Source organism: Lepisosteus platostomus, chromosome 12, assembly GCF_059453375.1.
Source record: "Lepisosteus platostomus isolate fLepPlt1 chromosome 12, fLepPlt1.hap1, whole genome shotgun sequence".
Classification (NCBI taxonomy): Eukaryota; Metazoa; Chordata; class Actinopteri; order Semionotiformes; family Lepisosteidae; genus Lepisosteus; species Lepisosteus platostomus.
In genome coordinates, this window is record NC_142622.1 from 5,411,124 (window position 1) to 5,432,651 (window position 21,528).

At 43.0% G+C, this 21,528-nt stretch overlaps 2 protein-coding genes across 7 annotated transcripts; one reads left to right on the forward strand and one right to left on the reverse strand.

Moving 5' to 3' along the window:
• Positions 1-14,025, forward strand: krit1 (KRIT1 ankyrin repeat containing). 2 transcript variants are annotated; one of them, XM_088600565.1, is made up of 17 exons: positions 1-207; positions 2,081-2,250; positions 2,748-2,904; positions 4,913-5,005; positions 5,459-5,588; positions 5,742-5,985; positions 6,275-6,390; positions 7,096-7,239; positions 8,158-8,314; positions 8,652-8,759; positions 9,147-9,303; positions 10,203-10,354; positions 10,899-11,065; positions 11,578-11,665; positions 11,970-12,176; positions 12,568-12,684; positions 13,681-14,025. In XM_088600565.1, exons 2-17 carry the CDS (start codon positions 2,149-2,151, stop codon positions 13,768-13,770), a joined length of 2,229 nt encoding a protein of 742 aa, XP_088456691.1. In that variant the 5' UTR covers positions 1-207; positions 2,081-2,148; the 3' UTR covers positions 13,771-14,025. The 2 variants fall into 2 exon arrangements, with proteins under 2 accessions (XP_088456691.1, XP_088456689.1); XM_088600563.1 differs by lacking the exon at positions 1-207 and adding an exon at positions 360-559.
• A 2,828-nt stretch (positions 14,026-16,853) lies between these two features.
• LOC148650925 (uncharacterized) lies at positions 16,854-21,528 on the reverse strand. 5 transcript variants are annotated; one of them, XM_088600595.1, is made up of 8 exons: positions 21,431-21,528; positions 18,233-18,364; positions 17,913-17,983; positions 17,656-17,835; positions 17,498-17,568; positions 17,357-17,401; positions 16,996-17,130; positions 16,854-16,900 (listed from the first exon to the last, which is right to left on the reverse strand). In XM_088600595.1, the coding sequence occupies exons 2-8, from the start codon at positions 18,340-18,342 to the stop codon at positions 16,871-16,873; spliced, it is 642 nt and encodes a 213-aa protein (XP_088456721.1). In that variant the 5' UTR covers positions 18,343-18,364; positions 21,431-21,528; the 3' UTR covers positions 16,854-16,870. The 5 variants fall into 5 exon arrangements, with proteins under 5 accessions (XP_088456721.1, XP_088456722.1, XP_088456720.1 ...); XM_088600596.1 differs by having other exon boundaries at positions 21,361-21,497; XM_088600594.1 differs by having other exon boundaries at positions 21,183-21,478.

A 21,528-nucleotide genomic window follows, 5' to 3' on the forward strand; every position in this document is an offset into this window, starting at 1 on the left:
CTGGAGGCTCGACTGCTTGTAGTAAACCGGATCACGGCTGATCTCTCGGTCTAAAATTGAAACTGAAAATAAATGTATTCCGGAGCTGGGGGGCGATCTTTAAATTTGTCCGCTACATGGGTATGACATCCTGAATGCTCGTGTAGCGGTGTGCATTAGAAATCCAGTATTGCCACTGGAGCCAATATCGCCAGCCTAACAGGAAAGGTAAGAGGTAACCGGCATCATTTTAACCATCTGTTGCAGTATGTACAAGCTCAGAAAAGGTCAACAGCTCAAACTGGCCCCCTGGCAATTCAAATGAGATGTAATTTGTCTCCATGAGCCGAACAGCTCTTAACTGCTGCTAGTGCCACAAGCGTGACCCGGAACTTCAAAACTTACCAAGCCGAAATAATAGCGTGTAGGAGGAGAGCAGAGCTGTTGGTGAGGAAATGGTTACACAGGAAGCCAGAGACCTTTTTATCTTATGTTTTGTTGTTATTGTTGTTGTTCCATATTTACCTGTAAAGGCATTCGTCTGAATTTCCATATAAAACGGCACGCTTCTGGATGATAGGTAAGAAATTTATTTTAACAATGAACAGAGGAGCGAATACCCTGTGCTTCTGCACTGTACACAGTTTGATGCTGCTATTAATAACGATGCTAAGGTTATACATGTATTTATACTCCTGTTGAACGATTGTAATTCGCTCTTCGTCGGTATGTTTATAAATTCTCAGATTACGAAATGTTAAAATGCAGGAACAACAACGTACTGATTTTGTAGCGGTTGACTTAAACTGGGTGTGACTGTCACTGCTGTATTGTGTTGTGATGTCACTCCTTGAGATGTTAGACAAAACGAAAGAATAGATTTGTGCACCCGAATATCTCAAATAAATCTGTCTTTGGTTTGAATGAATAGGCTAGCAAGGATATTGTGATTCACAATTTTTAGTATTAAAATACAGTGTTACTTTAAGACATGATACTGTATCATGTACATTATAAGAAAGTATCTGCTTTAACAACACTCGTTGTTCTTATTGTTACAACGTCGTAACGTTTACTGTTTTGTAATGTATTGTCTGCATTGTGAGGTCTTATCTGCTGTAGTGTGCATGTCCCGAGAGAACAGCGCAAATAAGATTCTCGTTGTACACGTACACATGGCAAATAAACTCCTCTAATTCTCTCTATAAGTTGTAAAAGGTTCATACGGATGGGAGTTTTTCCGTTAGCAGTACAGCTTGAAATGCACCCATTCCGTTGTGTTTGCTGTAGTTACAACCACTGTCCACCTGGTGGCACAGCTATGCTATACGGTCAAATGAAATCTACTGCCTTTGCGTTTCGAGGTAAATTGAGATAAAAGTTATTGCTCCCTAGGGGAAAGTTCTTGTGGACAAACTGAACGTTCTGTACATCTGAATACATAACAAAACATTATACATCACGTCTATTGCACATGCATAACTCTTTGCAAAAAATAGTTATGGCCGGTTACACAAGAAAAAGAAAGTCTCTTTAAAAAGAAGTGGTAATGACGATACCAGCTGAATATAAAATAAAGGAGATTAAAACATCCTGTCGTTTTACAGTTCACTTTATTTCTTAGTAGTCGTATTCCTTAGATGAGGAAAGAAAATGCCTTTTACATGTTAAATAATGATCCATACAAAGAGTAGAATCATTTGGTGCACACTTAAGCCCTATCTTTACACTATATTTTAGGAAATATCATAGTACAGGCTGAGCTCAAGGTAATGGTTAAATACTAATAGCATTATTTCTAAGCCTCACACCGCCCTGTGAGAGTTAAGTGACGTCAAAACTCAACGGTCGGTGTTCAGTTGCAGGCTGAGGAGCCCTCCTGTAGAATCCTGGCCCCAGTGAGCTAACAGCACAACAACAGGCTCGAGCCAGCTGTGGTTATACTACGGGGCTGTACTTCTCTATGCACTTTAATCACTGGGTCACTCATGGGGACCCAGGAGAGCTCGGTTCTACACATGGAACCCATCTAGTTAACTCTGTAGCGAAGTTTAGAAGAAAGCCTGCAGTACTCGTATTGTGTGTGTTTCAATTTCTTTAGGCATGGTGAACCTCGGGGGGCTATTCTTACTTCTGAAGCGTGTGAGAAACTGAAGCCGATCCCACAGAATGGGGAACCAGGGCAACCTGGAAGACATATTTGTAGCTGTGATTCGACCGAAGAATCCCGTCAGTCTGAACTCCAAGGAATACAGGGCCAAGGCGTATGAGGTAAGGAGGAAAACTAGATAGAAACGGAAGTGCAATATTATGTCTAATGGTTCAGATGTTTAGGAACCTGGGTTTTAATTATTGAAAAAGTACCACCGACCTTTATTTAAGCCTCAGCTGAATCCTTAACCCTTATGATAGCTTTACTGCTTTCTCTATCCCTGACTGCTGCTCGAACTCTAACAATTACCCTCTCTTAAATCCTGATCCTAACCTTAACACCAGATCCTAATTCTTACCATATTTCTAGTGCAATTTTTAACAGTAAACCCAGATTTGACTGCTGTCTGTTGCTTTAACTGTAAGCTAGATCCCAGCTTTACTGTTAACCCAGCCTGTAGCTTTAAACATAACTGGCACCACAACCCTTAATGTAGCCCTCATCCTTGCCCTCAACCTTACACCTAGTCCTTAGCTTTAGCCTAACCCTGTTTATGTCTCCAGCTCTAACCTTTGCACAGATTAAAAACTGTTACTGCTTCTTTTTTCACTTTCAGATTCTTCTCTTAGAAGTTCCTTTGGAAGGGAAGGAAAAGAAGAGGAAGAAAGTTCTTCTAAGAACCAAAATCCAAATAGATGGTGATAAATCCAGGTCAATTTTAGAATATGTGGATGAGACAACCAAACCTGTATCGAACAACCAAGGGTTCAAAGGTAGATTCAACTATGACTTGATTGTGGGCATGGAATTCTTGGTGTGGTTATTTGTGCATGACCTAAATATATGATTTTAGGAATTCTCTAATTGAAACATGGTATCTGGTCAAAGTGTCTTTACATTAATTTGCATTACAGTAAGTACAGAGTGGGCATCTTACATCACCTGTACATATACCATGAGCAGTTTAAAAAATGTGGACATTTTTAATAAATAGGAAAACGTTATCCGTTCACATTTAATTGACTAATTTAGCTGACAGGCTTTTGTGCCACTGGTCCATGAAGGATTTCAGCCATAGCCACAACAGGTTAGTAAGTTAACGTGAGAGGAATTGTAGTTGAAATGCATTGTTGAAAGTCTTTTGCCTTTTTAAAAATATAGTTTGAACATTGTGTCCACCCCTGCTCTGATTAGTGTAGTAAATTCTCACAACAGCAGCAGCAGTCTTGCATACAAGTTGGGTGTATTATGTCTGATAGGTCAGTAGTGTCTGATGTTGTCTTTTAGATACACATACACTTGAAAATGGTAGTCTGGCTTTCTGATTATAAGCAACCATGTCTACACAGGGCATATTCATGTGCTAGAAATGTTTCAGCAATAGCGTGTGTTAAATTAAACTTTTTTTTTTTATTTTGTTGAAAGGTATGACTTTGGAATTAGCCAGTTCTGCCTGATGTTGTTTTATTGTAAAGAAAATATAGCAGGGAGCTGTGTCATGTGAGCAAACAAGAGGTAGTGAAGGCAGAAGAAAGAACAGTATTTTTGCAGAAAGGCAATATTTTGCAGAAATTTTTAATTGCTGAAAATTTGTTTTCTTGTTTTTTTTACTTACCGTCGTGAAAAACTTTTGAACCGTCCAACATCGTTGTTGTTTTCTAATTCAATATAATTTTGGTTGCTGTGAGCAAGTGGTTTCCTGTAACTGTAGCCACAAAAACAAACATTTCAGATGGCTTTAGTGAGAGAGCATGCTCATGCTGGAAGAGGTGAGGTTAGTTTTTGTTTTTCTTTTGTCGTGGTGAGGCTTATGACTCAAAGGCAGCCGTCTCCGAACCCAGGCTTTTTTATCGAGTCTCTGTCAAGCTGAAACACACCTTACTGGATGAGGCAGAAAAGAAAATAACCTTGGCCAAAACTTTGTTTTTTAAACCGCAGTTTATACTGCTCATGCATTTTATTACAAATACATGCAGTTTGTGCAAGAGGGTGCATTTTACTCAATTCAGAAAAGTGACGTTCCCAGCCCTGATCTTTGGGGATCACTGTGTGTCCTGAGCTCAAAATCCCCAGTGGTAATTCATGCCTTTAATTGGTCTCCTGGCTTGTTCAGTCTTTTGGCTAATCTGATTCTGCACTCAATCCTGAGTTTCACAGATCTCCCATTTCAAGGTTATAGTATCCAACAACTACAGCTTGGAGACCTCTATAGACCTTCTCCTCTATGTGCCTGTCTAAACAGCACTTAATTACTCAATTACTTAGTTACTCAAGTTTATAATGTGGATATACTCACTCAGGTGGGAGTGACAATTTATTAAACACTTCTACAATTAGTTTAGTTTCCTTCTGTTTGACTGGTCACACTTCAGGAAACATCCTTAAATAATGGGTAGTTCTGACACTTATCAGTTGTATTTACAAACATGCCACAAGCATAAAACGTAAAATACATGTGTCCTGTAATTAAGAACTAGAACACAACTAAAACCTGTAATTAAGGAGAAAAATGCAGAAGGGAGGGTTGGGAATAAAATGACAGAATATTATTCCACGTTGGTTGTGTCTTTCCAGGAAATTCTGAGACTTGTATTGCAATCATTACATGGCCTGAAGAACTACAGTGTCAGTCAGACAGATAAACGGGGCTCTTTCGTCAGGGTGTCTTTGCGTCAGTAAGGCTTTTGAAGAAGGCAAGTTAACGGGAGCGCTGCGGTTGTTGTGTGAGGAGAGAACAGTTTTTTTAAAGGGCGTGGCCGTGGTGTGTGTTGCTCGCTGCAGGTAAGCGAGTGGTACACATGAGGACGTTTCCTCTGGATGGGGAGAACGCGGGGAAGGAGGCCTCTTTGTTCGTTGTGCCAGTCACTCCCAAAGGTAAGCTGCTGCCGGACGGTTTTTTAAGTCGGAGATTAGCGGAGGCTTTGCTGTACCTGAATGTGTTGCCTGGAAGAGATCTTACCGTTTTCATAGATGCATATAAAACGGGCTTTTAACATATTCAGTCTAAAATAGAAAAATGAATAATAAGATGTATGTAATGGCAATAAAATGAAATGTGGTGAATAAAACCTCTTACCCGAATGGCAGTGATTTGTGATTTCAGTGTGGATGGTTTGAGTTCAAATTACAGAATTATAGAAACTAGTGTAGCTGTGAGTTTCACTGAAAGTTTACCTGCAAGAGCTAATTTGGCCATTCTTTTTTTTTATCTGGCACTCATTTATAGTGGAACTTGGCTATGGGTTCTAAGATGGCATCTAAACCTGTTATTTTCCAGTAGAATACTGGTAAGCAAGATGTCTGTCCTCACTTGTTCCTAATTCACAGACAACAGCAAGCCTGTGTATTGCCCCGGGAGTCCAAGCTTTTACTGCTTTCAAGACATCATGCGAGTGTGCAGTGAGACGAGCACTCATTTCTCTACTATTACGGCTCGGATGCTCATAGCTCTGGACAAGTAAGGTTCAATTCCAACGCTCCGTGAACGTGATACCTCTACATGTAGAGCACCGCAGAGTATGAGCGGTTCTTGTCAGCCTTCGGTGCAGATCGGCTCATCTGTCAGGCTTACATCTGCTGACGGTGCTCTGTTTCTCTCCCTGGTCCCAAGGTGGCTCGCCGAGCAGCACGCCGTACCCCACGCCATACCAGCGCTCTTCAGACCCGCCCCTGTGGAGCGGGTTAAAACCAATGTCACCAACCCTGCCTATTCCATTGAGAGCAGCCAGTCAGAAGACACGCTGCACATGGGCTACACTGCCCTGGAGATAAAGAGCAGGATGATGTCTCTGGAGAAAGCAGACATGTGTATTCAGAACCCACTCTATGGCTCTGATCTGCAGTATACAAATCGGGTAAATTCAAATGTTAGAAAATTGTGCAAAACAGCTCTGAGCTGTAGAAGTATACAGATATTTGAGTGTGTTATTTGCTTCGGAACACTGATATAAGGTTGAAGTTTGGTTTAATCCAATTCCACAATGTCTACTGGCAATTCAGATTTACTCCACAGTGCTCAAGTTTTTTAAATCTGCTGGGTGACTGTTTTCTTTGATGCAGGAGTGATTAAAAGGCGTGAGTGCATGTTGTGTGTGAGCATCCTCTCAAGCACTGCAGCAAAGTGCATGTCTCTCATATTCCCAGGTGGACAAAGTGGTCATAAATCCGTACTTTGGCCTTGGAGCTCCAGACTATTCCAAAATCCAGATCCCAAAGAGGGAGAAATGGCAGCACAGCATGAGCAGTGTGACTGAAGACAAGTGAGAAACTTTTCTTTCTCAATCGTTCCTGTGCCACTGAACGCTGGAACAGATCTCGGGCCTCAATGAAGTTCTTTGAGCAGACTTCTGAAATGATCCTTTTTGTTCGAAAATTGACCTCTGACCGCATAATACCTTTAAGTTTGGATTTATGTATATGTTAACGGTGTGAAGTTTGTATGAGTATCAGCACTTTATTCAGTATTTCATGGACACAAAAGTGTTCTTATTGGCAACCTTGTTTTCGAGCCCTAGGAGTTTTTGCATCTCAATATTTGTTTGCACGATTTGCAGCCTCCTTACATTTAGTTAGCAATCATTGGTACAACAATTTGTCCATTTATTAGCGCGGCCCTTTTGCTGGTTAGACTTCCCTCAATTTTCCAAGCGTTTGGCTATGAAACCGCAAAGAAATTCTTGCAATGATGAGAAGCGAATTAAAGAGCTGCTACTCCCAGTTGTTCCTTCTCAGTGGCCCCTGACAGCCTTCACTATGGTAATAGCGGTGATGGAACTGTATTTCTACAAGCTGTCGCTCTTGATGATACCCCCTGGAAAAACACGTAAATTTGCAAATACTGGAGTTTCTCGGGACGGGACGTGTTCGGGAACGCCAGCCGGGTCGTGTATAATTTTCTGGTGAACCCGTGATGGGGTCCAGGGTCCTTTCAGGAATGAGGATGTGTCTGTGTGCTCGGTCCTCAGGGAGCGGCAGTGGGTGGATGACTTCCCCCTGCACCGCAGTGCCTGCGAGGGGGACACCGAGCTGCTCACCAAGCTGCTGGACAGCGGCTTTTCGGTCAATCAGCTGGACAGTGATCACTGGGCCCCCATACACTACGCTTGCTGGTAGGTTGTCATGGGAAAGCAGAGGCTTCCCAGGTGTCTTTAATGCATCACTGAAGTCAGTAATAGTAGAGTATCCTTCCATGTTTCCTTGTTGTCAAAGCAATATATATAATTTACTAAGAAATCTAGCAGTGGTCTAAACTGAGAGAGTTTTTAAGTGCAGTGTACTCAACACCTGCTAGAAACCTGCTACATCCGCATGTAAGTGTTCACTTTTGCACATTATAATGTCCTTTGAAAACCTAATTTATAACCTGTATTTGCCACGGTGTTATCTGCTGTGTAGTGGGGTTGCTGGTGCACAATGGCTGCCATGTGTCATCCAGGTAGGTGCTGTCCTTCATAGATGGATGAAATGGGTGCAGTAAAATGAGGCTTATAAATTCAGAGAATTATCATTGTTAAATATGGCTATTAAAATTACCATGCAAGTTATTTCTGTATGTTTGTGAGCACATTTCACAGTCTGATGCACAAATATAACAGTGCCAAGCCAAGTAATGTGCATGAGCAGGTTTGGGCCTGTGAATTTGATTCGAGTTTGAACTCCAGCTCTTCTTTTTCATTAATTGTCAAATTGCAGGTGGTTGACTGCATTTGGATTGTGGATTGGTTAATAGTGTGGGGGTACCACAGGGATCTGTACTTGGACCACTGCTCTTTTAAATTAAATAATAAAACATCAAAACATCAGCTGATACAGCTAATACACAGTCAAGTGTGCCGATGATACTAAATCAAGAGGATGAGCACACAGTAGAAGCATCACTCAATTTTTCAACCTTGTATGGTGGGCCTTATCAAAAGCTTTCTGGACATCTTAAATATACTGCATTATGCCATGTGCCATTTTATCTCATGTCCTTGTTGCTCATTTGAGGAATTCAGGCGAAATAGTTGAAGTGAATTTTGCTGCAGGTGCGGAAAGGTGGAAGCCACACAGCTGCTGCTGGACAAGGGGAAATGCAATCCCAACCTCCTGAACGGGCAGCTGAGCTCCCCGCTGCACTTCGCTGCAGGAGGAGGACATTCCGAAATAGTGCAGCTTCTGCTCCAGCACCCGGAAATCGACAGGGTAAGCCTGGCATCGAGCAGCACGCTGGCGCAGTGGTTGGTATCGGGGCCTCGCTGCGCTGGAGCCCTGGGTTCACTTTCTGAGGTGGCATCTGCGTAGATTTCGTAGGTTCTCCCTGTTTGTGCGCGGGTTTCCTCCGAGTGCTCCAGTTTCCTCCCACAATTCAAGAACATGCTGGTCGGTTCATTGGCTTCTGGGAACAGGAGCCTTGGTGTAAGTGTGTGCGTGTTTGTCCATATAGGTTAAGGTGTGTCTTGAAAACCTCTGTGGAATCTGCAATATCCAATGAGTCCTTCGTGTAACAACTATAAGATATATCATTGCTTATTTTTTCCAGCACATCGTGGACCAACAGGAACGAACACCATTACAAGTCTGTGAAGAGAACAAGCAAAACGATTGGGAGGCAACTGTTAAGTCCCTCCAACAAGCCATGAACAAACCAGTATGTGAATTTATATAATATTTATACTTAACATGAAATACTGTTTAACTGAGATGTCTTAGAGCCAAGTTCGTACTGCATAGATTTCAACTTCATAAGCTGGACATGTATTCACACTTTTTGGGAGTTTTAAAAATGCATACTGTGTTTTAAAAAGTAAAAAAACGCAAGAACTGTGAGGGAAAAAAAGCTGAGAAAATTCAACAATGCATGACACATTTGTCCATGTAATAGTGCTACCAGTGGTATGTGAAAAAAACAGTTTAAAGATGTTATTGATCCTCCCTGTAAAAACCATTCAGCTTCTGAAAAAAATCACACATCACTATGATCTATTTTTCTGCAAATAATTTTTGCAGAAGAGCAAATGCTTGTTTCCGTTTCTAGTATGAAAAGGTGCGGATCTACCGCATGGACGGCTCGTACCGCTCTGTGGAGCTGAAGCATGGGAACAACACCTCTGTGCAGCAGATCATGGAAGGCATGAGGCTGTCCCAGGAGACGCAGCAGTACTTCACCATCTGGATCTGCTCCGACAACCTCAGTAAGAACTGCAGGCCTGTCTCCTGCTGACTGACTGGAATTCCCGGTGGTGTGTCTGTCCGGCCCGCGGTGACCTGTGACTCGGCCCGTGGTGTGTCTGTCCGGCCCGTGGTGTGACCTGTGACCCGGCCGGTGGTGTGTCTGTCCGGCCCGTGGTGTGACCTGTGACCCGGCCGGTGGTGTGTCTGTCCGGCCCGTGGTGTGACCTGTGACCCGGCCGGTGGTGTGTCTGTCCGGCCCGTGGTGTGACCTGTGACCCGGCCGGTGGTGTGTCTGTCCGGCCCGTGGTGTGACCTGTGACCCGTGCCGGTGGTGTGTCTGTCCGGCCCGTTGTGTGACCTCTGACCCGGCCGGTCATGTGTCTGTCCGGCCCGTGGTGTGACCTGTGACCCGTGCCGGTCGTGTGTCTGTCTGGCCCGTGGTGTGACCTGTGACCCGGCTGGTCGTGTGTCTGTCCGGCCCGTTGTGTGACCTCTGACCCGTGCCGGTCGTGTGTCTGTCTGGCCCGTGGTGTGACCTCTGACCCGGACGGTCGTGTGTCTGTCCGGCCCATTGTGTGACCTCTGACCCGGCCGGTCGTGTGTCTGTCCGGCCCGTGGTGACCTGTGACCCATGCCGGTCGTGTGTCTGTCCGGCCCGTGGTGACCTGTGACCCGGCCGGTCGTGTGTCTGTCCGGCCCGTGGTGACCTGTGACCCGTGCCGGTCGTGTGTCTGTCCGGCCCGTGGTGTGACCTCTGACCCGTGCCGGTCGTGTGTCTGTCCGGCCCGTTGTGTGACCTCTGACCCGGCCGGTCGTGTGTCTGTCCGGCCTGTGGTGACCTGTGACCCATGCCGGTCGTGTGTCTGTCCGGCCCGTGGTGACCTGTGACCCGGTCGGTCTGTGTGCTGCCTCCCTTCAGGCCTCCAGCTGAAGCCGTATCACAAGCCCCTGCAGCACCTGCGCGTCTGGCCAGAGATCGTCAACGAGCTGACCGTGCTGGATCCCCAGAGGGAAACCCCCCAGCTCTTCCTCCGCAGAGACGTGAGGCTGCCCCTGGATATCGAGAAAAAGGTTGGGTTTAAAATGCACTCTTTGATCTACGAACCCTGATATGATCTCTTTTATTTTAGACTTCTGTTCTTTTGCTGTTTAAGTTCTGAATTCCAAGGTCAGGTCTAAGTGCATTTTAACATCAGTCATGCAGAGAAGAGCTTTTGCATCCTGGATTGTTTTACTTAATTACTATGCAAGATTATTGACGTCCACAACAGCTCAAAATAAGGGGGGGAAGAGCAGGCAAACGCACTGCTCTTACTTTAGAAACATGCATCTGGCTTCCCCCCCCTTGTTACAGGAATTGGTGCCATTTACAGAGATAAAACTCGTAAAACCTCCATGTAGATCCTGCTCTCCTTTATAAAGAAGAATGGCAGATCATGATAAAGTAGATGCCTTTTAAGACCCCAGTGCCATTCCCCTTGTCTCCACTTTACAGCTTGCAATACTCATTGAGACCTTTGCCAGTGGTAATAAGACCTTACAGACTTGAGTCGGAGAGGGGGGAAACTGGGGGCCTCGCACAGGAGAGCTAACGCATCGCTCTTGAACTGCCTAGGTTGAAGACCCCCTGTCTATTCTCATACTGTTCGACGAAGCCCGCCACTGCTTGCTCAAAGGGTTCTTCCCCTGCCCTGACAGCAAGCTGATAACCCTGGCAAGCCTGCTGCTACAGATCATCTACGGAAATTACGAGAGTAAAAAGCACAAGCAAGGATTCCTCAAGTAAGAGCAAACGTATGGCCTTGGTTTATGTGTTTATGGGTTGTTTATTGTTCCATCCCATGGAGAAGGCCTATCTTCTTCAGTTACAGGGGGCTTTAAGGTCACCCGTCTTATGATAAATGAGAAGAACCCACATAGCTCAGTTGAGTGCTGGTAACTAAGCTAATTAATAGCAGAGAATATCATTCTGCCATTTCTTGAGCTAGAATATTTGATACTACGGCTGGGTAACTTTTTCTAGACTGCCTCTTTATGTAAAGAAGAGCCTACTGTTCTCAGTGTTCTCTTTTGGCCTCAATAGAGACTATGAATATGTAAAGAAAGTAAAGTAGGACACTGAAAAACTTTAGAAGCTTCAGCTAAAATCCAGAAACTTGATCTTTGCAGACCCTTAAACGGCACAATTAATCCACATATTTTTATATACAGAGGTGGTCGCAATCGTAATGCAAGTAATGTATTCTTTTTATGCTGTTTTGAAATCTTTTTCTTAACATATTCTTCTTTAACAGTGAGGAAAATCTGAAATCAATTGTCCCAATTACAAAGGTGAAATACAAAGCACATCATTGGACAAACAGGATACTCCATGAATACAAGGTTGGTTTTATTTTTGCAGTGCCACATGAGTTTTTGTTTCACATGCACCTGGTTCTATATTTTGAAAATATATCTATATTTGAACCAAGACAATTTGGGGAAAATGCCTGGCTTTTCTTAATTATGCATTTTTTTGCATTCATTGTGTACAAAAAGACTTAATCAGGCTTTTCAATCACTAATTAGAAAAATTACCTTTCTGAATATGCAATGGAAAAGCAGCTCTTTCTAGTGTCCACAGGGACAGGGAAGGAGGGAGCACAGTGAGAAACGGGCTTTCCAGCTGACTCTGGTTGTGTTTCAGAGCCTCAGCACCAGTGAGGGTGTGAGCAAAGAGATGCACCATCTCCAGCGTCTCTTCCTGCAGAACTGCTGGGACATCCCCACCTATGGAGCGGCCTTCTTCACCGGCCAGGTCTTCACCAAGGCCAGCTCCAGCAACCACAAAGTCATCCGGGTCTCCATTGGGGTCAACACCAAGGGGCTGCACCTCATGAACATGGAGACCAAGGTGCTGCCATTGCATTTAACTGATTATTTCTGCTTGTGGGGAACGTACATTTCATTGACACCAAGACGCTTCTTAATGTCTCGGAGGTTTGAGCAGAGAGCTGTGTCAACACCACAGTGAGAGGGAGAAACGAGAAGCACAGCTTTTCAGCTCCTGCAGAAGGCCCAGCAGCCGAGACAGTGTTTTTCTTTCGGCTTTTCTTTAAATGCTGTTTTAGGAAAAATCACAGCTTATCATATTTTCATTCACATGTTTGAGTTAATAATACATTGCTAGTTTTCCCTCTGTACATGTAATACATTGCTAGTTTTCCCTCTGTACATATGTTGGTGTCTTTGGCCTGAATGGTGCAAAGGAAGTTGAAATAAAGCTCTCTTCTTTTTGACCCAAGGCCCTGCTCATCAGCCTGAAGTATGGTTCATTCATGTGGCAGCTGGGAGAGGCAGACCAGTACTTCCAGATCCACAGCCTGGAGAATAAAATGAACTTTATTGTGCACACCAAGCAGGTAAGAGGCAGTGGGCCCAGCCAGCAGTGTTGTGCTCCCTTCTCTTTACAGTGTGCTGCATGGTGTTGTGCTGAAATATAATTAACCTCAGACTGCGATTAAGGTAAAAAATAGTCGATCCATCTCCTGGATCTATGGGTTACATTTGCATTTTCTCCAAATACCTCTTTACCTTCCAAAGAAAGGACAGGTTTAACGTTTTTGCCTTTTTTTTAATTATATGCTATCCAGTAGCTTGTAATGTGGAGACTGTTGGATTATAGATTTGCCAGACGCCACAGGATGTGATCACCCGTCCTTTTTCCTTTGTCAAGGGGACTGGGGAGACCAGCTGTTTCCACCAGTTAATAACCAGCTGATCCAGTTCATCCACATGCAGGGAAGCTCTTTGAAAGGGGGATCGCCTGTTTATATGCCCCATCCCTCCTGTATTATTTTGAAAGGGCTTTTTTGTTAACAAAACTAGTTTAAAACAAAGGAATTCAATCTGCAGTTTGAAAAAAGATGGTACATACTACATTATGTGTACAAAATAATATATCTTACAACATTATAACCAACTTAAAATGACCCTGAGGTGTTGAGGGACTAGTTAACAGCTGATCTGCTTCTAGAAGCTGTAAAAGACCTTGATTACTTGTAAATAGACACAGTAGGTGCTAATTAGTTTATTGATGGTGGTTGTCCTAATTCACACCTGGTTAAGTAATGGAATGTTTGGGTACATAAAGGACTTTCTCAGCCCTTTCTGGTGGTTGTGTGCTTGGCAGCAGGCTGGGGAGACTGCTAAGGAGTAATTTTGTTCACAAAACCTACAGAGTCTCCGTGCTGACCAGTATTGTCCTTTATGAGTTTTCATGAGACATCTTCAAATTTACTCTTCAAATAGGACAGGCTGTACACATCCATAAAATAACTTTCAATTACATGGTTATATAAAGAGGATTTGGACTGAGAAAGGTTATAGTTTTTTTTTCCTCCCATTCTTGTTAATAGGCTGGCCTCATTGTCAAGCTGCTAATGAAGCTGAGTGGACAGATGACGCCTAATGACCGAAGTTTATCTGACAAGTACGCCTATGGATAACTTGACGTTTAATGGACACAGATGAACGTTTTTGTTTAATAGTTCTTCATTGGTTTGTATGCGGGAGTGTTACTGGATTCTGTCCAGTCATTTCCAGAGTGGTCCTCAGCGTCTTGCTTCAGATGGTAGCCTCTTTATTAACTTTCACAGTTTTTTTATTGCTATTTTTGTAGTCGACATTGAGGTAGAGTTTCTTTTATGCTTTTTGTACATATGTATTATTGTTTCATTTTATTAAAGAGTATATATATTGCAGGGTGCCTGAGCATTCTTATCCAGCTATGTTTTTATTTGGAGTGCCCATCCATCTCGTTTCTAACTCCTTCATCCAGTTCAGGGCCAAGAGCCTATCTCAGCAAGCAGCAACGGGCGCAAGGCAGGGTATACCTTGGTCGAGAAGCCAGTCCATCGCAGGGCTCACACAAACGTACACTCGCTCACACCAGGAGCCATTTATGCCAGAACCCAATTAACCATAAGCCAATTAAGACCTACACTAACACGGGAGAACATACAAACTCCACACAGATAGCATCCCAGGTTTGGAACTGAACATGGGGGGACCCTGTGTTACCATGCTGCCCTGTGTGGATGTAAAGTATCGGAGCTGAAGGTTGATCAGGATAATGTGATTTGAGAAGACGACCCTAATGATTTGATTTGTGACACAATGACAGAGCTGAATCCAGATCCTGGGATCTCTAGCAGATTCTTCTTCCTGACATTTAATAGCTCAGTATTGGTATCGGTTCCCATGTTTAAACACTGGAGAAGCAACAAATAAAGTGCATGTTTTTTTTTTTTCCCTTGAAACACAGAGCAGGATGATGCTACATAAGGAAAACAATCTTCGGTGTTTATGTTCACAGATCATTTTCGTGTTCCAGACAATGTGGGAAAACAATGAGGCAAACAAAATCTTAGTCTAAGTGTAGAAGTTGAATCAGGGCACGTTTAGGTTGTAGTATTGTTGCTCTGGAATCAGTCTGACCGGCATTGAGGACGTCAAACCAGTGGAGTTCTTTAGAATGGACGGTGAAAATTTGAGGATACAAGTGAAAATAACTTTAAAATGTATTTAAAAACCCAAGAACAAAAGCCAGAGGGATGTGGGGGTGTGGACCTGGCTAGCCAGCCATGTCGTTGAGGCTGACGCCCCAAATTCCTTCAAGAAACAGGGGGATGAGGTCCTTGATCAATTGGCTGCTAACTACCAAACAGGGTAGAATGGTCAAATGCCCTCTTCGTGTGGGAACTATTTTTGTGTTCTTATGGTCCAATGTAATGGAGTCTGAAATTTCCTCACTAATAGTTTAGAAAGAATCATTCTCCAGGGTATATCGACACACCACCTTATTGAACGTCTGGATTATGTGTGGACATTTAGAAACCAATGTGAGAGGTTGTTGCTTTTAACTGAAACTGCTTTTTTGTATCCCGTTATACCACTAGAGGGAGTTAAAGACAGAAATACTGTAATGAGCGCAATAAATTACAGACACGTATAACCTTGCAGGCATCATTCCCAGTTTTGCAAATTCCAGTTAAAAACCACTTCCCAGTTTCAGCTCCGTATATTTTAAAATACTGGAACTGGCAATTGATTTGCCAGACTGAATTGGCATACAATAATACATAACCATGAACCATGTTATAGTGTTGTCTGATTAAGAAACATTTATGAAAGGAAATCTAAAGTTAAAACTAAAGTAGACTATATATTTCATAGGGGCTATAGCTTCTTCTCTCAGCGCATGTTCTTGTTTGGCTTTTTGGTTTCAGGAAACAAGATCGAACTGTACCTGTTAATGTAACTATAGCAACACATCTTAGCCTGACCCGAGTAGGTGAGGACAATATTAGCCTGACTTCATGAGGAAGAGCACGCTTTGCCTACCAATCATTTTAAATGAGCCGGTTAACGTGGGAGCAACTGTCAGGACAAACTTGTTCGGAGATGAAGTCTGGAGATCGCCACAGCCGTTTACAGTTCGCGTACACGTTTTTATTTGAAATATACTGTACAGTTTCAGCACACACGATCTCCTTTGATAATGTTACTCGTTGCAGCTTATCGCTAACAGAAGAAATACAACCTACAGTATGTGCACTGGGCTGCGATACTGGAGAGTGGTGCATTTCTTTGCTCCGTAGGCGACTCGGCGAGCTATAGCAAAGCCACAGTGTGCCGAACAGTAAGGAAAGCGATGTTTGCACTGAAAGTTTTTGCATGCATTCATAGTTTCCTTGCTATGTATGAATGAATACCGTCGAACAGGTTTAATAAAATAGCAGGTAATATCGTCATATACAATATTATCCAGTGTACACGTAGCTTCTGTTTCCTGACGCTATGTACCCTTATCGAAACATGTTCTTTGTCAAATGTACAGCGGAATAAAATATAATCGAAAACATTGTACATATGACACAATAAAAACTGTCTATTATTTCCACACCAGCAACATGTACAGTATATTACTCTCAACTACTCAGGTCTTAAAATACAATGTTTTGGGAAGCAGTTTCATTTTACTTCATTCCTCTATGATTCAGGTCCACTTGTGTTTCACCTGCACCACCTTTTAAATACCTGCCCTTCCTGACTCAGACCCTGAAGCCCAGGGCTGCTTTCACTGGACTCTCACAAAGACAAGAGGCTGCACTGAGATCACATTTGGGATCTCGAAGTTAAGATTTCACTGTCTTGGCAGTCTGAGATTGTCCCCAGACAGGGCATGTAACATCACTGTCGCATGTGCTGAGCTGACTCACACTGCCTCCCTTAGGAAGGAGAGAGTTCCTCCCTGCCACCTCTATCCTACACTACCCTCCTCCCATTCCTCTGGGTGAACAGGATCTGGCAGAGACATCATAGCAGAAGAACATCATTCTAGTTAACAGTGACCAATTATTTTAGGAAATATTTTTGGGGGTTTACATGAAGGTGATTTTTTTATTCTGATTATATTTAGGTCACGTTTTTACCTGGCTTGAGGCTTTCTGCAACATGGAGAAGGGGAAAGTGTCACCAACTAGCTAAATCACTCCAAAGCATGTTTGGGAAAAAAAAGACAAAGCAATAAAGGAAACTTGCTCTTTATTGTGAAGATGACGATGATGATGATTCCTATGAGGGAGAGAAAAAAGCAGTTAAATCAATCACCCCAAAAGCACTTAACACTCGATTCATTTTAGTAAAGTGCTCGACGTGTACACACTTACATTCAGCTGCTTCTCAAGAAGCTTGATTTCCAGCTCCACCTTCCTCCTCTTTAGCCTGTAGTATTCTGTCTGTTCTTGCAGGTATCTCTGATAGGTGGTCTTGATATCTTCATCAAGGGTTTGACTTCTAGACCTCTGAAAACCAGCAATGAAGATGTAGTTACTGGCACAACCAGATCATACATTGAGAACATCCTGCACCTAGTGACACCTGTCATCTCCATGCTTACAGGCCTTGGGGTAGAAGGGCCAGCCTCTGGGTAGGGTGGATGTGGGTCAGTTTCCTATAGATATCAAGTTCACCACTCAGGGGGCATACAGTCACGTGGGATTTACACTGATTTCGACAACTAGATTTTACCTTCACATGGTCAGAGAAAACAGAAATGGTCTCTTCATCTCTAACCTGTATGAGAAAGAAAAACAATGCGAGGTTTACAGCCACACACATCCACTATCAGCACAGCTTCCATATCATGTGGCAGCACAGGCTGTAACTCACAAGAGTGGCAAGTTCCCCTTTGTCCAAGATTTTAGGTCGTGGGTCCGGGAGGCTGACTGACCCACTGGTCACTGCAAAAGTAGGAGCAACGTCATAACACGGTGGGAGAGAGACACAGTGGCAAGAAGTGCAAACCACAGAAAATGCAGTTAACCAACCTTTGTCTGAAGAGCGTGTTATGGTGGGGCTTGCCTGTTGAGAACAGCTGCCCCTAAGACGTCCGTCCTTTATAGGGCGACCCTGATCCTGCACAAGGCTGTGCAGCTCGTCGGCAGGGCTGAAGTCTTGGAGTGGGGAGCCCTCTCCGGTCTTTCTCTCCTCACGCTTCTTCTTGTTGGCTAAAATTAGGGAACACTTCCATTCAGAGGTTTGTGCTACGTGGTGCATAGTACAGCTCTCAGGAATAACCACTTACCGCTTTGGATGATATTCTTGTATTTGGTCTTGACCTGCTTCCAGGTCCTCTTGACTCCCATTGTGGTACAGCTGGATGCATAAATTGAATTAATTGGGAATTAACCTTTATGTCCCCTAAGGGAATTTACTTGAATTTTCTTAAAATCCCTCAATTACTGCTGCATTAAAACAATGCTGTACAACTACACGATGGCTTAAATAGAAGCTCCATTTCGATGCCGTAATGGTGTAAGTTAAGGAATCACAATCAACGCGTGCTGACCCTCCTTAGTTTTATCATTTTCAGAGACGTTTCATTGCATCAAGTAATTCACTTACGCATTCAATTTATCAGCGATTCTTTGCCAGGCATCTTCTCTGGCTTTTGCGGCAGCTAGGGTGTTGTTCCTCGCTGTTAGAACAGATTTTTCCTTCTCATAGTTCTCCATAAGCAGCCGCAATTCGTCCACGCTGAAATAAGACGCACGTTCTTTTGCCATGATTTCGTTTGCGCGGACGGACGATCGCCGTTTAAAGGGCGGCTTGCACTCAGAGTTTGCGCCTGACTTGCTTTAACCAGACAAATGAAACCAGATTTTGCTCTCGTGAAACCGGAGCGAAGCTGAAGTCAGCTATTGGGTTAATTCAACCCGGCTAACTTAAGAAAAATCCTGAAGAGGTCAAACCTGCTTTGTGAAGCAGCCTCAGATACGGAAACCTCTTCAGACCTGAATTCAGTCTTCTGTAAGAGGACACATATCTTGGTCTGGGAATCAATTAATCTTGGAGTTTTGAGCTGGGGGTGTGTCACAAAGCAAAATTACTCAGTCAGCCGGGTAACTTTAGTAAATACTGTATGTTGACAAAGGTCTGGATTTTCGGTTTCAGGAAGCAAGACCGAACTGTATCCGGTTAAGTAACTATAGCAACACATCCTATTAGTCTGTTCCGGGCAGGATAGTTCAGTCTTAGCCTGGCTTTGCGGTTAAGCGCTGTACTCACAGACCAATCAGCCCCCTGCAAAACAAATGATGTCACGTTTCTTAAGGGATCCGGGTGATGTTGAAGCAACCATCAGGAGAGCTTTGCAGAGAGAATAGCAGCCACTATACATGTAGCCGTTCCCTGTAGCTATATACCGTGATCTAAACACTTTCTTGCACGATCTCTCAATGTAATAGGCGCTCTGGACTGCACAGGCATTAAAACCCCAACAGGGCCAAGCAAGGCTGATTTTGTTCACAGAAAGTCAATTCACAGTATTATAATAATAATAATAATAATAATAATAATAATAATAATAATAATAATAATAATAGCTAACACTTATATAGCGCTTTTCTGGACACTCCACACAAAGTGTATAAATGTATAGGTGAAAAAATGCTATTCTAAAAAGATATGACCACTGCTTACACAGGGCACAATCAAAACTGTCAATAATTTCCATTTAAAGTTTTTAAACGTGTACCTACAGTGGGTGTTAGGTAGATTCGGGAGTTCTGAATCATATTAATGTACAGTTTCTGTCATCACCATGATTCCTATGTTATCAGATTGATCTGCGAAGCATGGTGTCACATCAGCATCAGATATTTAGAGAATCTATGCTGTGTTATACATTCGAGCAAGGTATGGAAGAAAAACAATCATTCCAACAACCATGAAGTACACTGTGTTGTGAAACAATCACGTTTAGTTCCAGTAACCTGCTTTTCCAGTCAGTGCCCTGGACCTCTTCTTTGGGGATAGTTAAACAGTGACCAGTTATTTTAAGTCACTTTCTGCACTTTGGTCACTTTCACAGAGGCTTCAATAGGAGCTCCAGTTCAATGCCATTATAACGTAAGTCACGACAATACACGTGTGCTCACGCCATTTGGATAATTTTGTCATATCTTAAGATATGGCATTATATTACATAATGTAGTTCATTCAATTTCTCGGCGATTCTTTTCCAGGTGTCTCCTCTGGCTTTGTTATCTCGTAAGATTGTTTAAACTTGACTTGCTTTAACCAGACAACTGAAAACGTATTTTGCAATCATGAGATGGGAAGCAAGCCTGAAGTCAGTCATCAGGTTAATTAAATCTGGCTAATCTGAGAAAATCTTAGTTAAACCTGCTTGGTGAAATAGCCTCCTGATCTTACAGTCTGATCTTGCTTTAAGAAACCAAAAAGCCAGACCTGTGTCAACATATTTATGAAAGTAAACCGGCTGATCTCACCTTGTGTAATACTGTACCTCCATGAATTACACAGAATAGGAAATATGCCCCTTAGATGCTATGTGAGTTTTGAATACATAGAGTTATGTAAAAACAGTCTGTATAAGCAGAGAAAAACACCAAACAATACTTTCAAGGCTGAAAAAGGTGAATATCCACTGCAAATTAACACACAGAAGAGAGCAACATCTCCTATCACCACGAGGCCTTAAAAGCTCAGAGATGAGGTCCCTCTGCCAGTTGACCTGAGGCTCAGTGACAACAACCAGCCTTCAAATAGCACTGCTACAACACCACTAATCAGAGTAAAGCCCAACAACTGTACCTCACCCACTGGACCCTAAAAAGACTAAACTCACTGACTGAGTATCTGACCAGGCTAAGAGCCAAAAAGGAGAAACAGAGAGGACAGGCTCAATGACCACTGCCTTTCCATAGAAACTGGGCGACAATTTGATCAGACAGACCTCGGTCCTCTCTGGACAGTAGGTGGCTGCTCATACAGTACAGGCTGTGCTCCCACTGCCAGCAGGGATAAGCAGAGCCTGGGCTGCACTTTGTACTGCGCTGTAAAAAAAACACTGAGGGATCACACAAACGGTGTTCTCTAAAATCACTAATCTAATCTCAGACTTTCCCACACCTGGCAGAATCAGAACAGATTCCAATGCTCCTGGGAGAGAAAGGAAACTCAGTAAAGCTGGGGCCCACTATGTGATCTCCTGTCACAGCATGAGAAACAGAAAATGAGCCTCTCTAATAATAATAATAATAATAATAATAATAATAATAATAATAATAATAATAATAATAATAAAACTGTCCCCTACAGGATGTATCCTGTTCCTGCTGGGAAGTAAAGCCCTGCTGTGTTGAGTAAAACAGTTAAATGAATGATGGATGTATAATATGTTTTTAAGATATAAATGTCTCATAAAAGTGCTTTTACTGTAAATCTTCCATTAGTTGTTATTGCTTTCTCAGGACTGTAATTCATTGGTCATGCTCTTTAAATCTGAACTTGTGCACAATCAGAGAAGCAGAGAGGCTCCAGTTGGTACCTTGTCAGGTGGGATACAGTACAACCAAGACGGCACTGGATCATCTAACCACAAATGCAAACTGGAATTAGCAATCATACTTATCTGCGCATCTCTTCATCACGATCGGCATTGGTACATTTGCATCCATTGATAAATGCGGCGATTGAACTAAAAAAAAAAGCCTCTGCTATCTTACTTTCTCCCCTGTCCTTTCACAGACAGGAAGTGCACAGTATACCGAGCAAGTGACAACAACCAACACTCACACCACGCCAATATCACCCCTCAACCCAGTGTCACTTCACGAATTCGGGCAATTTTCGACGCATCCTTGTGGCGTAATAGCAAGAGTACTTCCTGTTTC